This window comes from Saccharomyces paradoxus, chromosome I, assembly GCF_002079055.1.
Source record: "Saccharomyces paradoxus chromosome I, complete sequence".
In the NCBI taxonomy this organism is placed as follows: domain Eukaryota; kingdom Fungi; phylum Ascomycota; class Saccharomycetes; order Saccharomycetales; family Saccharomycetaceae; genus Saccharomyces; species Saccharomyces paradoxus.
In genome coordinates, this window is record NC_047487.1 from 182,769 (window position 1) to 203,933 (window position 21,165).

A 21,165-nucleotide genomic window follows, 5' to 3' on the forward strand; every position below is an offset into this window, starting at 1 on the left:
TTGAATAAATAGAAGCAATCAAACTAAACTTAACTAAACTAAAAAAAATAAATAAATAAATAAATAAATAAACATCAAAGTACGCCCCTCGCCGCTCCACGCACTATGGAACAACCCGATCTATCATCCGTGGTCATAAGCAAGCCGCTGCTGAAGTTGAAACTTCTCGACGCCCTACGCCAGGGAAGTTTCGCAAACTTGAAAGATCTCCTACAGAAACAATTCCAGCCGCTAGACGACCCAAACGTCCAACAAGTGCTCCATCTCATGCTCCACTACGCCGTGCAGGTTGCCCCCATGGCAGTGATAAAGGATATCGTCCACCATTGGATCACCGCCACCGGTGCCACTTTTTTAAACATCCATCTTGATCTAAACGAACAGGACTCCAACGGCAACACCCCATTGCACATCGCCGCCTACCAGTCCCGCGGTGACATAGTAGCTTTCCTCTTGGACCAGGCCACCATCAACGACTGCGTGCTCAACCACTCTCACTTACAGGCCATCGAAATGTGCAAGAACCTAAACATCGCGCAGATGATGCAGGTGAAACGCTCCACATACGTCGCGGAGACCGCCCAGGAATTCAGAACAGCCTTTAACAACAGGGACTTCGGCCACCTAGAATCCATCCTCTCCAGCCCTCGAAACGCAGAACTGCTCGACATCAACGGCATGGACCCAGAGACCGGCGATACCGTCCTGCACGAATTCGTTAAGAAAAGAGACGTCATCATGTGCCGCTGGCTGCTTGAACACGGCGCAGACCCCTTCAAGAGAGACCGGAAGGGAAAACTGCCCATCGAACTCGTCAGGAAAGTCAACGAAAACGACACCGCCACAAACACCAAGATCGCTATCGATATCGAACTGAAAAAACTATTGGAGAGGGCCACCAGGGAACAAAGCGTCATCGACGTCACAAACAACAACTTGCACGAGGCCCCTACTTACAAGGGCTACTTGAAAAAATGGACCAACTTCGCTCAAGGCTACAAACTGCGTTGGTTCATCCTTAGTAGCGATGGCAAACTGTCGTACTACATCGATCAGGCTGACACTAAGAACGCGTGTAGGGGCTCATTGAATATGTCTTCGTGCTCCTTGCATTTGGATTCGTCTGAAAAATTGAAGTTCGAAATTATCGGCGGTAACAACGGCGTCATCAGGTGGCATTTAAAGGGGAACCATCCTATCGAGACAAACAGGTGGGTCTGGGCCATCCAGGGCGCCATAAGATACGCAAAGGACAGAGAGATTCTGCTGCACAATGGCAGCTACTCGCCATCTTTGGCCTTAAGCCATGGCTTGTCACCCAAAATGTCCAATAAAGAAAACTTGCATGCAACTTCAAAACGGTTAACCAAGAGCCCGTACCTGTCTAAATCCACACTGACACAAAACGTTCAAGGGGGTGTCGATGATAACGATAATGACGATGACAATGCTGACAACAACAACAATAATAATAATGATAATGATGACGATGATGATGATGATGATGAAAATAGACCCCTCATAGAACCATTGCCGCTGATTTCATCTAGAAGCCAAAGCTTAAGCGAGATCGCTTCCGGTTCACACTCTAGGAAGTCCGCAGTTTCGTCTACGAGGGCCGGTATACCATCGGATGACGAGCGTTACTCTGACGACGATTCTGATGACGACGGTAATTCCTCTTACACAGTGGAGAACGGCGGTGAAGGTGATGGCGATGAAGATCTGAACGCCATTTATGGTCCGTACATTCAAAAACTACATATGCTACAAAGATCTATTTCCATTGAGTTGGCATCGTTGAACGAACTACTGCAAGATAAACAACAACACGATGAATACTGGAACACGGTAAATACTTCTATTGAAACCGTCAGCGAATATTTCGACAAATTAAATCGTTTGACCTCTCAAAGGGAAAAGAGAATGATTGCCCAAATGACCAAGCAGCGTGATGTTAACAATGTTTGGATCCAATCCGTGAAAGATCTGGAAATGGAATTGGTTGACAAAGACGAAAAATTGGTTGCCTTGGATAAAGAACGGAAGAATCTGAAAAAAATGCTGCAAAAAAAATTGAACAATCAACCACCTGTTGAAACGGAGGCCAACGAAGATTCTGATGATGCGAACTCAATGATAAAAGGATCTCAAGAGTCAACAAATACCCTTGAGGAAATCGTAAAATTTATCGAGAACACAAAGGAAAGTGATGAGGATTCAGACGCGGACGAGTTCTTCGACGCAGAAGAAGCAGCCTCCGAAGAAAAGGCCAATGATTCGGAAAACTTACCCACAGATAAAAAGACCCCAGCTGATGAGACACCACAAGAAGAAGCCACAGAAGACGAGAGCCTTCTTGTGATCAGTTCCCCACAGGTAGAAAAGAAGAACCAACTATTAAAAGAGGAATCGTTTGTCGGGTATGAAGATCCAGTGAGAACCAGACTGGCTTTGGACGAAGATAACCGTCCCAAGATTGGTCTTTGGTCCGTTTTAAAGTCTATGGTCGGTCAAGACCTAACGAAATTGACTCTACCAGTATCGTTCAATGAACCAACATCCCTACTACAGAGAGTTTCCGAGGATATCGAATATTCTCATATCCTTGATCAAGCTGCCACTTTTGAAGACTCATCTTTAAGAATGCTATATGTAGCTGCCTTCACTGCGTCAATGTACGCATCTACAACTAACAGGGTCTCTAAACCATTTAATCCCTTACTCGGTGAAACTTTTGAATATGCCAGGCCTGATGGCCAATATCGATTCTTCACCGAACAAGTTTCTCACCACCCACCTATCTCTGCTACTTGGACAGAATCACCTAAATGGGATTTCTACGGTGAATGCAATGTTGATTCGTCATTCAATGGACGCACATTTGCTGTACAGCATTTGGGATTGTGGTACATTACTATTCGTCCCGATCATAATAGAGGTGTTTCCGAGGAAACTTACTCCTGGAAAAAACCAAATAACACTGTTATCGGTATTTTAATGGGGAAACCACAAGTTGACAACAGCGGGGACGTCAAAGTCACAAACCATACCACGGGCGATTATTGTATGTTACATTATAAAGCCCATGGTTGGACCTCAGCCGGTGCATATGAAGTTAGAGGTGAAGTATTTAATAAAAATGATGAAAAATTATGGGTTCTTGGTGGACATTGGAATGATTCCATCTACGGGAAAAAAGTGACTGCCATAGGTGGGGAATTGACCTTGGACAGAATAAAGACGGCAAATTCTGCCACAGGAGGACCAAAATTAGATGGGTCTAAGTTTTTAATATGGAAAGCGAACGAAAGGCCTTCAGTGCCATTTAATCTAACATCATTTGCATTGACTTTGAATTCTTTACCACCTCACTTGGTGCCATATTTAGCGCCCACGGATAGTCGTCTAAGGCCTGATCAAAGAGCTATGGAAAACGGTGAATACGATAAAGCTGCCGAGGAAAAGCATCGTGTTGAAGTCAAGCAAAGGGCAGCAAAAAAAGAAAGGGAACAAAGGGGAGAGGAATACAGACCAAAATGGTTTGTTCAAGAGGAACACCCCGTTACCAAGAGTCTATACTGGAAATTCAATGGTGAGTACTGGACCAAAAGAAAAAATCATGACTTTAAAGATTGTGCTGATATTTTCTAAGTTGTACATGTAGTCGCAACAACACTCAATCATGTGCGTCCATTGAAAATGCCGGTACAGCGAAATAAAAGGGGATAGGACCTATTTAATTATATAGTATGACTTATTTATAATTTCTAGAGGCATCAATATATCATATTTCACAGGCTGCGGTTCATGCTCTGTGATTCACAGGCCTTTTTTTTAAAAAAATAAAGATTAACTAAATATGATAGAAACATATTAATTAGGAGCGGTGATTAAAATTGAAGCCGCGTCTTTCATAAATGTTCACCAACCAAAATGTATTATTGTAACAAGGAATCCCTATCGATCCAAAGTTGATCCCAAACAAATCAAGTGTTAGCAGAAATCGAGATACCACCGATTAAAGGAGGCGGGAAGGGTTTTAAAAGGAAATTTATACTTAATTTACCATTGTAGGAAACCGCAGAATTAGTAAAGAAAAATTAAGATTATGGCTTGCTACATTCATAACAGTTGACCTTTCTATTATCATAGTATATTAAGTTCAGGAAGGAAAGAAAATTTTCAGTATACCTCCAACATGAGTTTTTGTTTATAAACGCCCCATTATTCTGGGATATAGACTAAACTTTAAATATTCAGTCATATGTAAAAATTCCCAACACTTAAAACACAATTTGCTAAAATGGTCGATCTTAGTTAAGATTCTATTCGAATTTAAAATCATCTTTTGAAAAATAAATTTGATGTCAGTAAAGACATGAAGTAAATATTTTTTTGAGTAAGTTAGTTGTCACAGTTTAGCAAAAAATTTAGTGCTTTCCTGCGTAGTTCACGACGGGCCTCAAACTATGGAAACGTCGATAAGCAATTCACTGTCCTTTCTAGCCAGAAGAATAAGAATTAATGAAACCTACTAATTTAAGTAAACTATATAACTTAGGGATCATACTCCCATAATTGACATGGGTTGAAAACTCACGATTCAAATGTTTTTAGAACCCCTTGCTCATTCAGTCACGGTGCCGAAAGAACATATGAAGCTATACTTTGCAGCGGAAAAGATAATATCCGTTATCCCCAGCCATAACTCTTAATAAATAAACCAATTTCTAAATCGTTATGTTTTTCGTAAACACTACGAAACTAAATATCAAACCGAAAAGTCTTTGTTGATAAAAATATAAATACGGTATCTTATCCCGATAATTCTATTTGCAAACGCTGTCTTCAGTCACATCTGAAATGCCAGGTGATTAAACGACTCAGTACCACACATGTTCCGTAACATTTGGCCCTTCGTATACGGAATATTGGACGATGGGAAGAAAAAACATCTCTATAATCCACTTTTGTTAGTAAAAGAGTGCATGCACCTCTACTCCCTGTCAACCAACGACCTTGATTGTGAGAAAAATCAAGGTAAGGAGAACAACTCGAAGCAATTGTTCGTTACGACATATTACTCAAACCAGTTTACCTGCGACTACAGGTGAGTATGCATCTTTTAGGAGCGCAACCATACCCAAAATTGTTTTCCGAAACTAATCTGTAAAGTATGCGTGGAAAAAATAGTTTACCACCGCAATTTCTGGCAAGGTTGAAATATTACAGAAACGAAAGCATTCTACTTAATCATGCTTTCTACGAATCAAGGCAATGTTCCTCCCAGCCCTCGGCTCTTTCTTGTTCCGGAAAGGATCTTCAAATCCGCTTCCATTCAAGCAACCTTTGCTACGGCTTCTTCTGACATAATTGGTTTTTCTGCGAACGCTTCTAAACGCCAAAAAGTTTATTTTTTTTGGAAAGTTTATTTTTAAATAAAGTTCGGAAGAATTTTTTTTTCTGCAGATTTTCATGCAGCATCGAACTCCTAGACGCCATCAGATTATTTGTCATCGCATCCCAAATTCCTTTTTCTCTTTTATTTCAAACATACCGATAAAGGTAAGCTGCAACACCACGAACAATCTACGTATGATGATGCAGTAGGAGTAATCATGCTCCCCTTAAATTCGTAAAACTCTTCTGATTAATCTTCTACCCGCGTTTGAAAGTTCGCAGGTTCTATTCTTCTTCGCTTCCTTTATTTCGAAAAAGGTAAATACCAATTATGTGAATTAGATATTGGATCAGATATTAGGAGTAATGCATATGCATAATTAAAAACTACGTCAAAAAAGAAGGATGTATCAAATACGTTCGGTAGGATCGTTCAGCTGTACTGCAAAGTTTTGACTCTGCTCGGAACATTATGCTTGCTTTCCTATTTATTCTGGTTTTGACTTGTTGAGTCCGAAAAATCGTTCCCAGGTAGAGTAGAAAATATCTAATTAGAGCTTTTCCAACAAAAAAGGTAAATAAACTTGACAGCAGGAAAAACTCACCGAACTCAGTTTTCTACCACTATTCCATCCCGCCTTTTATCAAACACTCGAGCGTTGCGTAAAGGTTTACCAAAAAAAAGCATGGCTCTTATTATGAGAGCAAATATTCTCTTGAAAGCTCTTTAATCTTAGTCATATGATCGAGGGATATTAGGCCAAAATAATGAATCTTCATCATTATGTATTATTGACAGTAATAACCTTTGTGACGCTGCTTAGAGTGACCTTAAGAAATACGCAAACGTGTCTTCCTGCAGGTCAAAGGAAGCAGGGACGAATACCAATTTTTATCCGTACTCGTTAAAAGATTCATCCACGTAATCAGATCTAGCATACGAAAACAATAAACACGCTAAAAAGAAAAAAACTTCGCAACCTCTATGACATCTCCTAACTTTACAGTCAGTAGCGTCAAGCCATCAGATTAATAATTTCCAAAAAAGCGCTGCGTTGTGCGATGAACTTCCAATCAGTGTTACATTGCCGGATTGTAGTGCTGTTATGATGGCTTTGGGATAATGTTTCGTTTTTTCGATGATGGTTCAAACTGGGTCTATTAGGTTGTTCCAGCCCGTCCGAAATATACTGTTTCAGGAATAATGAACTACAACGATCTTACCTATGAATCAGCTCGTTCATCAACACATGCTCCGAGACATCCATTATCACCAAGATCTAATGGATTACCAACTAATCAGGCTGGCAAGACCATAGCCGGTGTCGGCCTCATCAAGCGCACTAGCTGCTGTCATTATCTCTACATTGTCTTCTATTACATTCACCACTCCCTTGTACCTCAGCAATAAAACGTCCTTTAGGTCGTTCCACAGCTAGCCTGAGGCTCAGTAAATGATAACGCCTTCATTCTCCAGTAAGGCTAGTTCCGCTCTTTTTGAGTCATATATAACTTCATTTGGGAAAAATACCAATTCTAACACAAAATTCGTTACAAAACAATAAACGTAATACGAAAAGATCGCCTACCAATAAAATTGTAAAAGGAAGAGTACCTTCCCATTTCTTTTCCGAAACAAAAGTGTTATAGCGGACTGTTTCTGACTTAATTATATAACAATCATATATTATGGATCGACAATCCCTCCTAATTAAAAGTACATACGATCAAATGTTAAATGGGGATAAATGAGTAGGATTAGGCAAGGGTTTACCAAGTGATCAACACTACTAATAGACACATCTTTATCCTAGTATCTAAATGGATAATGTGAAAAAGAATATATATTCGATTATTGGTAATCCTGTTTTGCTAATTCCTAGCTGAAGAATCAAAATAAAACATCTGCATTCTTGGGAGATACAGCTATCCAGGGCTTCGGATATCGAACGAAACCACTACTTGTACAATCCAGTAAATAGGCAGATGTTTATTCCAGGCTTATATCATTGTCCCGTCGCAGGTTATGGATATGGCTACAAAAGTGAATAGCTACTAAGAAAACACAGTTTCAAGAATAGTTGTGGAAAATAGGATCAGTCGTGCATAAAGCCCAGTTTTGTCAAGGGCTAAAATTTCCGTTTGATTAAGCCCGACATTTCCATGCGGTATGAACAAGGATATCCTATGAAAAATGGGGTTACAATTGGGTAATACACCAATCGTAAACTGCCATTGTACGACCTGTACCAGGCCGTACTTATGATGTTATATCATAGCGGCTTTTTCATGAATTTTTTGATGAAGCTTACATCCTTTTACCACATCAAGGGAAGATCCTAGCGGTGCTTTTTGACTTTTTGCGTTTGCAAGGACTTAAGTTCTTTTTTTGCGAAGAGAACTTGATCTTGAGGGTAATTTGGTGTAAGATCTAATAGGAAGACGCATGCTATGTCTGAAAGGAATCATGCCATCATTTCGACCTGATCCCCAGCAATGGACTCCGTAAGTAATTACAGAAATTATGGCTCGTAAAACTTCTTTTTTTTATGTTCCTGGCAATCCTCGATATCCTCTCCAACCAAAACTATTGAATCCGCTTCTGACCTTTTTAAATACCTGACATTTTTTTTTCTTCTTCACCTTTTCTGCTTTTTTTGTCGTGCCGTAGATTCTTTGTAAATTGAAGAAAATTCAGTAGTCTGGTTACAGCAATAAAAAGCTGCAACCAGGTCAACAACATACATCCTAGGTGGCCTCGGTACTTCTCAAAATCTAACTTCTATTATCTTATTTGAATTCATGTTCACTCTGCGTCCCTACCTGTACATCATTGCCAACCGACACATTAAGGTATCACAAAAGAATTCCGCAATATGCTAAGATTTTGGCCAACATGAGTATTATACTGTTTTTCTCATTTTTTTCTCATGATAAAAAAATACAGGACATTTTCTGCTTCTAGCGCTACTTTGCTGTAGTAGTAACTTATCAAGCTCTTTTTCCCTTCTGAAATACAGCCAAGTGGACGGCATCTTTCGTGCAGAGATCTAGAAAGAATTACGTGACTTCGTCTATAGCGGCCTCTTCCACTGGCTTTGACTTATTATCAAGTGGATCCTTTGTTTTGTACGAATTGCTGTTCATTCCAGCAAGTATCAATGAGATCTTTGTAACTTTACCGTTCCACCACTAGCATGTTGCCAATAGCAACAACTTTTCTGCTGATAAGTCATTTTGCTTAACTATTTTCGCCTTAAACCCGCAGAACGATTCCAAGCTAACTCTATTGAGGGCTCTTAGTCACAACTGTTACAGAACCACTCTATGGTAACATCTTAATTCTCGAAATTTTGAATGTGCTCTTTTCTCTATTACAGTTGCGTTTGCAAAGACCGGACAACGTTTGGTCGTATCACAATTTTCTTGGAAGTCACACTTCAGAGAAATCTGAAGATTATCCAATAGGTATCAACACCTAAAACCCAAAAAAAAGTTTAAGTCCTGCCGATAAATTAAGAAAAGAACTAGAAATAATAGCGAAAAAAGCTCCATAACCTGTATTTTATGCAAGATCAGCAACATTCAAACCATAAGGCTGGCATAATCAATTTTAATTGAGAATTCACTTAGATTTACAAACTTTTCTATGGGATGTGGATTCTCCAGCCAACAAAGACATGCAGAAAATATTTGCTTTGTTTAATCGGTTTATACAAGCAACCGAAAACAATTACATTTCCTTAAGTAATTTAGTGCAGTTTAAATCGCCATTACGAGGCGTCCATCACCAATCCACTGTTTGTTTCTTCCGGCTCGATGAATAAAGATCATCAATACCTAATTTCAATAAATAATAGGGAATACGCATCGCTCATCACTCATAATTGGCATCATTTGTATGGTTGATACACCGGTCGAAATTTTTTGTGTATATCCTAGTTGTCGAGCCGTGATACCGGCTCGATAAATGCAGCATTTACAATGAAAGAAGATTATGGCCCTGCAGGACAAGCCTACTGATCAAATTGAACACTTAAGCAGATAAGTAAATAACCGAATTGTTTAGCTATTGATGGGTTCCCTTTAGATAACGTTGCTCATTTAACTGGGTCTATTCACTAATTGATTAGCAAGAGGTCTTTCATTGCAAAACCTAGCTTGAAGGCTTTGTTTATCATCCAGCTGTAGAGGTCAACTAATTGCAAGGCGGGATCCTCCATATATTTTCCTAATCGCCGGCCTTTCGTATACGGAGTACTGAACAATCGGAAGAAAAAGGCTCGTCGTGTTCCAATTTTGTGATTTAGGAATGTAGGCACCCCCACCTCCCCATCAGTGACATCAATAGTAAAAATTGCAACGAAAAAGAACATCCCGACACAAGAGATCATTTAAAAAATCCTCACCATAGGTGCCAAATTCGTTCATAACTACAGATGAGAATACGTAATGACAAAAGGGCCCAACTGAAATTTATACTATAGTCCAGTCACGAAGTTATTTGACCATTTTAGTGTAAAAAAATGTACTTGTGATTAATTTAGTCCCTTCACCACCCTACTGGATGAGAAAACGCCCGAAATAGGATTTTTTTTTTGGCTTGCAATTACTCCCAAGGTTGACATAATACACGAGAAAGAACTTTTCATTCATTTACGCTTTCTACGAATCAAGGCAAAGTTCCTCCCAGCCCTCGGCTCCTTCTTGTTCTGGAAAGGATCTTCAAATCCGCTTCCATTCAAGCAACCTTTGCTACGGCTTCTTCTGACATAATTGGTTTTTCTGCGCGTACTTCTGCCCCTCAAAAAAAGTTATTTTCCGGAAAGCTTATTTTGAATTAAAGTTCGGAAGAATTTTTTTTTCTGCAGATTTTCATGCAGCATCGAACTTCTAAATTCTCACGAGATTTTTTGACGTTGCTTTCCTTCCTCCCTTTTTCCACGCACTACGTCACTACAAGTAATCCGCTTTAGGCGGAGCAAAAACATGCTCCTTTTAGCTCGTACCGATAATTTTATTATTTGTCAAATCTGGCACTTGAAAATCTGCTTTCACTTTTTCTTCGTGGTTTCTTCGTGGTTTCTTCGAGAGTTTTGTTTAAGCCCGTTTTATGGATGCATGAGAAGAAAGAAAAGGTTTGCTACAACCATCTCAGGCCTCTTAAAGGATAGTTCGAAGCGCGTCTGACCGTCTTTGAGTTACCAGGCTTGGTTTTCAATTTTTTTTTTAGCTCATTGAGATATGATTTCCCGTTCCTAGATATTATGAGGGAATTTTATATACTACATTGAATTTCACCGCGAATTCCAGGAGAATGGGCAAAAGAGGGCTTGTTGGCGTGTGAGGAGGCCGCAGCTGAAAATTTTCGCCGAGAACAGTTTCTTATGAGACATCCTAATACTTTTACACTTTTTACCAAGCAGTCGCCGGTAGCAAAGCATAGGTTAGTGGTAGCGATGTTGGAATAAAAAACTATACCACAGGTGATTATTTAGTAGCAAAGCGAGGTCCATGTTTTCTTCAAAGGTAGGAAAGTGACTTTGGGACAGCTCATATGGAATAGAGGCGACAGATTTTCAATGAGAGGGCCAAATTAGACAGGTCTAAGTTTTTGATCTAATAGGCGAATGAAATGCCTTCAGTAGCATTCAATTTAGCATCCTTTTCGTTGACTTTTAATGTTTTACCGCCCCAATCATTGCCATAATTAGCACCCATGGATGGTCGTTTAAGGCCTGAAGAACTATGAAGCATTGTGAATGCAATAAAAAATTGCCTAGGAAAAGCAGCGTGTTGAAGTAAAGCAAAGAACAGCCAAAAAAACAAAAAGAATAAATGTGAGAGAAATACAGACCAGAATGGTTTGTCCAAGAGTCCATACTATAAACCCGATGGTGAATTTTGGACTAGAAAAACAATGGTTTCGAAGATTGTGGTCGTATTTTCTGAGCTCAACATATGTTCGCAAAAACACCTACTCATTGATGTTTACCAAGAACGCGAGTACAGTCATATATAGATATATTAAAGTTGAGATATTCTGGATCGGAAGTACGATATTTCATTTCCTAGATCGCAAAAATTTATATGTTTGGAGCTTTTTGAAAGAAAAAGTGCCCAGCATCCTGCATGAAGTTTGATTACTTTGGCTGGTCCTATTCCAGGGACTTTTTTTCCGAAATTATTCGTATTCTGTTAATAAATATTTGGATCTCAATTTTTACTTTCTTGGTAACGTTTATTCTTCCCCTAAATATTAAGTTATTTGGTGAAATATTATACTGAAAATGTGCTGCAACTTTACCTAGACCAACCTTAACATAAACGTTACGATATAAAATGAACAGTTGTTTTAGGATTCCATTGTTGAATGTGATACGTAACTCTAGGCCATATCTGATTTAGTATTTTTTATAAGAAGTCTTGCTACAGCATGTTTTACGTTTGCATAAAAATAAAAGAAAAACTGCCTTATGAAACACTGGTTAAGAAAAGAAAATAGAGTGGTTGCATACTCCAAAATCAACTACTCTTACTATGTTTATTCGATGAGGAGCAGATCTCAAAGATAATCAGACTTGTTGTTGAAGTAAGTCTTCCATTGAAATCACGCTAATTATCAAGCAATATGGTGGATTAAACGACTCTGACGGGACCGTATTACTTGATGAAAAGTTGTATACAATATTGAATAACAGCATAATGCTGTATGATGTTGAACGGAAGATTGTATAAAGGCTCTTCTTTTCTAAAATCATGAAAAACGAACCCTTTAAAGTAATTTTGTAGCGAAATTTAACCTCACGAGTTCATGATCATAACTCGTTATCATTTTTGTAATACAGAATCAGTCTCTATAGAGCCTCATGAGAAGATAGAGGACCCAAAATAATTCTCCCTTCAAACATTATCCAATAAGTGTCGGGAAGTGAAGCAGCACAACATTAAAACTCTATTGAATATAAACAGGATCCATGACGTGTCGTTTACAAAGCGCTAAAAGCTTCTGAACCAACTATTCCCTAAATTTCGAAGGGTCTATCAAATATTCTCTTCTAATTTGCCAACAGGAACCTCCATAAAATAACACAGAAAAACATTTGTTTAATCTATTTTATAAGGCATATCGCAAGCTAAAGTGAATCTGAATATTGCTTCTCTCTTCAGTATTATTGTACCATATTACATATCGAATAATTCGTACTTGTTTATGTTGCTCCTTGTACTACGATAAATTTTTAATGAAATTGGAACAATTTATAGTATATCTTGATCACAGCAACAGGGCTGGTGCAAAAGATTCACTGTTTGAGTACCAATTTGTATGATCAACTCAGACCATTTTAGGGACCAGTATTCAATCTGAACAGCTACCAATCCTCACAGATTGTTTCAAGATTTCTGTATATTTGCCTTCATGACCCACCGGTCCTCTTCCCCTTAGTGCTCAACGATGGGTAGTTTCTGAAGAATCCAACAGCATAGTTGAGTTCCGATTCTCTCCTTGGTAGTTTTTTCCTGGTGATTTTGGATCCACAATAAAAATGTTTCGTATATTCTATGGTAAAGTTGTTATTGTTGTAAGTATTTCTGCTTCCTCTTGCGACAATTCCGCTCCCACTTATAACGTCCTGAGGTGGATTGGTCATCCTTACGAAAATACCCAGATAGAAATGAAGTAGTTGCGTGATCATTTACTGCATCTTTTGCACTTTTTAATCAATCCTGACGTGGATATCTTGTTTTGCTTGAACCACTGCAAGTATTTCTAGTATAAATCACCATATCAACCATCGTTTTCCATCAACGCAACTTTTAGTGTATTGTCTACAACATCGGATTTCCCTCTGGTAAGTCACCTAATCTGGAATCTCTATTTAAAGAATCCACAGAGACATACGTTTGAAAGATATGAAAGAGTTCATTGAAAAGTCTAGCATCACAACTGACATTAAAATACTTAAATATGAGCCAAAATTTTTGGCTTTTATTTTCAATGCAATCATTATCTGCCTATACAGGAAACGCTTTATTTGGCTTAATAATGTGATTATGTCTTCTGAAGTTGGCAATAAAAGAAACTAAGAAGAGCCACTAAACTTATTTTATAATATGGGAAACACGGAAAATACCCCAAAGCTCTGGTACAAGAACCTAAAAAATAGAAAAAAGAAAGAGGCGAGGATCGGTACATCTAATCCACGTGCCCTAGACATTGCTCACCGTATGTTAATAGCTTATCAGAATTACAAGTCATCACTTGTATGAACATCCTCTATTAGTGAATACGAAAGAGCAGAGGTTAGCTCTGTTTTAACCAATTTTGTACAAGTAGTTGAAAAATGGCGTCCTACGGTAAACAGGTCGAATCAAAGTCAGGTCTCAAAACAGAAGGTAAAAGATTATTGAACAAAAGACCACTAAAAGGCTATGGTATGTCCAATAAGGTGCAAAATAGACATTGCACTCGCTAGTCGTCAGTGGGATTATATTTTATTAATTCCTTATCTCGTTGAATGGCACTAGTCGATCGACGAAAAAAAAAGGATCAAACAGATTAGCCCAGATTTCCTCAAGTGATTTGAGTTTCCAAAGAAAATCCACACCAATAGCCGAATATTCAAGATGTTGTAAGTTTAAAATCTTTAGTATCTTTTCCCGATTCTGTCCTTCATAATGAACTTGGATATCAAGAGTGATAAAACTCATATGGCCTCTATTGAAGAGTTAAAAATATAGGCACATGCCACTTGTGTACATTGCACTTACTACTCAACGATTTCACAACTCGGCATAATACGCGAAAAGCAAAAAACGTTTAATTAGGTAAGTCTCATTACCCAAACACTAGTTTGTTTGACGTTACTGATAAAGATGAGAGAATCGCAGTAGAATAATCTTTCATTCACAAACGACTGAGGTGTTATGCTAGCCAATTTCAGGCTTTTTGTTTTATGCAAGAGAACACTCGACTCGATTTCCAGTTAAGTGCGTCACTTTTCCTACGGTGGCTTCGCACATGAATGTTTTCCGACATATGATACTTATCACCGAAAAACCTTATTTTACGGAAAAACCTTATTTACATTAAAGTTTGAAAAATTTCTTCTTTTTCCCTAATAAGGTGGAGCTTTTGACTTCCAGAATGCTCTCACAAAATTATCCTACATGTGCATATGACTTAATTTTCAGTGCCTCCGATAGAAAGGTATTATGACACTACAGTGACCGCTTATCGTGTCTGAAAGGAGGTAGACAGACCTTTCGTCAGTTCGTTGTCGGCTTTCAAATCAGATGAATTAGTGCTAGTTTTTCTCTTTCGTTCGTTGTTCTCATAAGAATTATGCCTGCAGCAATTTTAGAAGTGCGCAAAAAGGGTAAAGAGTTGCGCTACTGTGATATTGTAGAACTTTCTACGAGTACTCGGAGTACGCATGAAATGTTGGTGGATGCTAAATATGGCAGCAATCTTTTTCACCTTATTATCGGGCTTGCTAGAACCTGAAATTTCCTCAAGGCACACGAAAATAAATGAATTATTAATATCAACAACACAGTTGTAGGAGTCACCCACTTGAAATAGATTTGCCAGTACGTCTAAATATCCTCGGTAGGGGTCTATTGAGGGGGGTTATTCCTGCTTGACGTGCACCGTAGGGTCATTTTATTATTAGAGGCCAACTAGTTGAGCAAATATTCATTCAAAAACGATGATATCAAAAATTTTCGAGCTTATAAAAAGGACAGTGTTGCTTTTACTTTTTGATCGTAACCTTCCTCCAAGTTTCGATTTACATCTCTTGTGAGCAGTAAACAAAATATCCAAAAAATGCCAGTGCCTCATCATTATATGTTTTTGGCGGTTTTTGCATTCCTGGCACTAATTAAGGTAGCTTCAGGAGCCACAGAGGCGTGCTTACCAGCAGGTCAGAGGAAAAATGGGATGAATGTTAATTTTTACCAGTATTCACTAAAGGATTCCTCTACTTATTCTAATGCAGCATATATGGCTTATCAATATGCCTCGAAAACGAAACTAGGTTCTGTTGGGGGCCAAACGGATATTTCGATTGATTATAATATTCCTTGTGTTAGTTCATCAGGCACTGTTGCCTGTCCCCAAGAAGATTCGTATGGAAATTGGGGGTGCAAAGGCTATGGAGCTTGTTCTAATAGTCAGGGAGTTGCATACTGGAGTACAGATCTTTTCGGTTTCTATACCACTCCTACAAACGTAACTCTAGAAATGACAGGTTACTTTTATCCACCACAGACAGGTACTTACACATTCAAGTTTGCTACGGTTGACGACTCTGCAATTCTGTCAGTAGGTGGTGCTACCGCGTTCGAATGTTGTGCTCAACAACAACCACCTATCACATCAACTAATTTTACGATTAACGGTATCAAACCATGGGGTGGAAGTTTGCCACCTAATATCGAAGGGACAGTCTATATGTACGCTGGCTACTATTATCCGATGAAGGTTGTTTACTCGAACGCTGTTTCTTGGGGTACACTTCCAATTAGTGTGACACTTCCAGATGGTACCACTGTAAGTGATGACTTCGAAGGGTATGTCTATTCTTTTGACGATGACCTAGATCAATCTAACTGTACTGTCCCTGATCCTTCAAAGCATACTACTAGCATAATTACTACCACCACTGAACCATGGACTGGTACTTTCACTTCTACTTCTACTGAAATGACCACTGTCACTGGTACTAACGGTGTTCCAACTGACGAAACCGTCATTGTTATCAGAACCCCAACCAGTGAAGGTTTGATTACTACCACCACTGAACCATGGACTGGTACTTTCACTTCTACTTCTACTGAAATGACCACTGTCACTGGTACTAACGGTGTTCCAACTGACGAAACCGTCATTGTTATCAGAACCCCAACCAGTGAAGGTTTGATTACTACCACCACTGAACCATGGACTGGTACTTTCACTTCTACTTCTACTGAAATGACCACTGTCACTGGTACTAACGGTGTTCCAACTGACGAAACCGTCATTGTTATCAGAACCCCAACCAGTGAAGGTTTGATTACTACCACCACTGAACCATGGACTGGTACTTTCACTTCTACTTCTACTGAAATGACCACTGTCACTGGTACTAACGGTGTTCCAACTGACGAAACCGTCATTGTTATCAGAACCCCAACCAGTGAAGGTTTGATTACTACCACCACTGAACCATGGACTGGTACTTTCACTTCTACTTCTACTGAAATGACCACTGTCACTGGTACTAATGGTGTTCCAACTGACGAAACTGTCATTGTTATCAGAACCCCAACCAGTGAAGGTCTAATCAGCACCACCACTGAACCATGGACTGGTACTTTCACTTCTACTTCTACTGAAATGACCACTGTCACTGGTACTAATGGTGTTCCAACTGACGAAACCGTCATTGTTATCAGAACTCCAACCAGTGAAGGTCTAATCAGCACCACCACTGAACCATGGACTGGTACTTTCACTTCTACTTCTACTGAAATGACCACTGTCACTGGTACTAATGGTGTTCCAACTGACGAAACTGTCATTGTTATCAGAACTCCAACCAGTGAAGGTTTGATTACTACCACCACTGAACCATGGACTGGTACTTTCACCACCACATCTACTGAAATGACCACTGTCACCGGTACTAACGGTGTTCCAACTGACGAAACCGTCATTGTTATCAGAACCCCAACCAGTGAAGGTTTGATTACTACCACCACTGAACCATGGACTGGTACTTTCACCACCACATCTACTGAAATGACCACTGTCACCGGTACTAACGGTGTTCCAACTGACGAAACCGTCATTGTTATCAGAACCCCAACCAGTGAAGGTTTGATTACTACCACCACTGAACCATGGACTGGTACTTTCACTTCTACTTCTACTGAAATGACCACTGTCACTGGTACTAATGGTGTTCCAACTGACGAAACTGTCATTGTTATCAGAACCCCAACCAGTGAAGGTCTAATCAGCACCACCACTGAACCATGGACTGGTACTTTCACTTCTACTTCTACTGAAATGACCACTGTCACTGGTACTAATGGTGTTCCAACTGACGAAACCGTCATTGTTATCAGAACTCCAACCAGTGAAGGTCTAATCAGCACCACCACTGAACCATGGACTGGTACTTTCACTTCTACTTCTACTGAAATGACCACTGTCACTGGTACTAATGGTGTTCCAACTGACGAAACCGTCATTGTTATCAGAACTCCAACCAGTGAAGGTCTAATCAGCACCACCACTGAACCATGGACTGGTACTTTCACCACCACATCTACTGAAATGACCACTGTCACTGGTACTAACGGTGTTCCAACTGACGAAACTGTCATTGTTATCAGAACCCCAACCAGTGAAGGTTTGATTACTACCACCACTGAACCATGGACTGGTACTTTCACTTCTACTTCTACTGAAATGACCACTGTCACCGGCACTAACGGTGTGCCAACTAATGAAGTAGTGATTTTCATCAGAACTCCAACTAGCAGAGATCTAATCAGCACCACCACTGAACCATGGACTGGTACTTTCACTTCTACTTCTACTGAAATGACCACTGTCACTGGTACTAATGGTGTTCCAACTGACGAAACCGTCATTGTTATCAGAACCCCAACCAGTGAAGGTTTGATTACTACCACCACTGAACCATGGACTGGTACTTTCACCACCACATCTACTGAAATGACCACTGTCACCGGTACTAACGGTGTTCCAACTGACGAAACTGTCATTGTTATCAGAACCCCAACCAGTGAAGGTTTGATTACTACCACCACTGAACCATGGACTGGTACTTTCACTTCTACTTCTACTGAAATGACCACTGTCACTGGTACTAATGGTGTTCCAACTGACGAAACCGTCATTGTTATCAGAACTCCAACCAGTGAAGGTCTAATCAGCACCACCACTGAACCATGGACTGGTACTTTCACCACCACATCTACTGAAATGACCACTGTCACTGGTACTAACGGTGTTCCAACTGACGAAACTGTCATTGTTATCAGAACCCCAACCAGTGAAGGTTTGATTACTACCACCACTGAACCATGGACTGGTACTTTCACTTCTACTTCTACTGAAATGACCACTGTCACCGGCACTAATGGTGTTCCAACTGACGAAACCGTCATTGTTATCAGAACCCCAACCAGTGAAGGTTTGATTACTACCACCACTGAACCATGGACTGGTACTTTCACTTCTACTTCTACTGAAATGACCACTGTCACTGGTACTAACGGTGTTCCAACTGACGAAACTGTCATTGTTATCAGAACCCCAACCAGTGAAGGTTTGATTACTACCACCACTGAACCATGGACTGGTACTTTCACTTCTACTTCTACTGAAATGACCACTGTCACCGGCACTAATGGTGTTCCAACTGACGAAACTGTCATTGTTATCAGAACCCCAACCAGTGAAGGTTTGATTACTACCACCACTGAACCATGGACTGGTACTTTCACCACCACATCTACTGAAATGACCACTGTCACCGGTACTAACGGTGTTCCAACTGACGAAACTGTCATTGTTATCAGAACCCCAACCAGTGAAGGTTTGATTACTACCACCACTGAACCATGGACTGGTACTTTCACCACCACATCTACTGAAATGACCACTGTCACTGGTACTAACGGTGTTCCAACTGACGAAACTGTCATTGTTATCAGAACCCCAACCAGTGAAGGTCTAATCAGCACCACCACTGAACCATGGACTGGTACTTTCACTTCTACTTCTACTGAAATGACCACTGTCACTGGTACTAACGGTGTTCCAACTGACGAAACCGTCATTGTTATCAGAACCCCAACCAGTGAAGGTCTAATCAGCACCACCACTGAACCATGGACTGGTACTTTCACTTCTACTTCTACTGAAATGACCACTGTCACCGGCACTAATGGTGTTCCAACTGACGAAACCGTCATTGTTATCAGAACCCCAACCAGTGAAGGTTTGATTACTACCACCACTGAACCATGGACTGGTACTTTCACCACCACATCTACTGAAATGACCACTGTCACCGGTACTAATGGTGTTCCAACTGACGAAACCGTCATTGTTATCAGAACTCCAACCAGTGAAGGTCTAATCAGCACCACCACTGAACCATGGACTGGTACTTTCACCACCACATCTACTGAAATGACCACTGTCACTGGCACCAACGGTAAGCCAACCGATGAAACTATTATTGTCATCAGAACCCCACGCAGTGCCAGCTCATCCAGTGTTTCATCTAGCTCTGTCACATCTTCGCATCCAATCATTACCCCCTTGTATCCTAGCAACGGAACTTCAGTCATTCCTTCTTCAGTCATTTCTTCTTCTGTAACGACTTCCACTTCTATATTCTCTGAATCATCTGCATCATCTGTCATTCCAACCACTAGCTCCACCTCTGATTCTTCTGAGAGAGAAACGAGTTCAACTGGTTCTTCTACCAGCTATTCTAAGGATCGCGAACCTAGTTCTGTTTCTACTCCCTCTTCTATCTCTTCTGAATCACCAAAGTCTTCTACATATTCGTCTTCGTCATTAGCACCTGTCACCACCACAACAACAAGCGAGCAAACTACCTTGGTCACCGTGACATCCTGCGAATCCCAGGTATGCACTGAGTCCATTTCCTCTGCCATTGTTTCCACGGCAACCATTACTGTTAGCGGCGTCACAACAGAATATACCACATGGTGTCCTATTTCCACCACAAAGACAACAAAGCAAACTGCAGAGACAACAAAACAAACTGCAGAGACAACAAAACAAACTGCAGAGACAACAAAACAAACTGCAGAGACAACAAAACAAACTACAGTAGTTACAGTTTCTTCTTGTGAATCTGGCATATGCTCTAAAACTGCTTCACCAGCCATTGTGTCCACAACCACAGCCACTATTAACGGCGCTACCACAGAATACACGACATGGTGTCCTATTTCCACCACAGAATCTAAGCAACAAACTACGCTAGTTACTGTTACTTCTTGTGAGTCTGGTGTGTGTTCCGAAACTGCCTCCCCTGCTATTGTTTCTACAGCCACGGCTACCGTGAATGATGTCGTTACCGTCTATCCTACATGGAGCCCACAGACTACAAATGAAGGGTCTATCAGCTCTAAAAGTATTAGTGCTGCCAGTGAGACTACTACCATTTCAGAGGCGGCTAAGACAAGAACAGTAGGCACCTCTTCGCTTTCAAGATCTGGTTATGCTGAAACACACACGGCTTCCGCAACCAGTGTGATCGGTCGCAGCAGTAGTGTTTCTGTATCCGAATCTGCCAACACCAAAGGTCTAACAACTCCCGGGTTGAGCACTGTGTCCCAACAACCTCGTAGCTCTCCTGCCAGTGGCATATTAGGATCTAGTACTGCCTCTTTAGAAATTTCAACCTACGCTGGCATTGCCAATGGTCTGCTGGTCAACAGTGGTCTAAGTGTCTTCATTGCTTCGTTGTTGCTGGCAATTGTTTAATAAGGCATATGTTCGTTTTTGTATATTCATGCTTCTTTTGTTCCATTTAACATGCGTAGACATGGATGGGTTTTATTTACTATTCCTTCTCAATACTTTTGTGAATTTTCGGTTGAACTTAATGGTAATTCTGGAGATTCCAATTTTGACAAGGATAGTATTATATATAGAGCGTTATTATTTTCAAGGTGTTACATCTATGAAAAGAA

At 40.2% G+C, this 21,165-nt stretch overlaps 2 protein-coding genes across 2 annotated transcripts; both read left to right on the forward strand.

Moving 5' to 3' along the window:
• Window positions 1-105: 105 nt before the first annotated feature.
• SWH1 (oxysterol-binding protein related protein SWH1) lies at window positions 106-3,654 on the forward strand (the record flags this gene model as incomplete). Its single annotated transcript, XM_033908596.1, has 1 exon — window positions 106-3,654. The coding sequence occupies one exon, from the start codon at window positions 106-108 to the stop codon at window positions 3,652-3,654; it is 3,549 nt and encodes a 1,182-aa protein (XP_033764487.1).
• Window positions 3,655-15,235: 11,581 nt separating this feature from the next.
• On the forward strand, window positions 15,236-20,956 carry FLO1 (flocculin FLO1; the record flags this gene model as incomplete). Its single annotated transcript, XM_033908597.1, has 1 exon — window positions 15,236-20,956. One exon carries the CDS (start codon window positions 15,236-15,238, stop codon window positions 20,954-20,956), a length of 5,721 nt encoding a protein of 1,906 aa, XP_033764488.1.
• Between the last annotated feature and the right edge of the window lie 209 nt (window positions 20,957-21,165).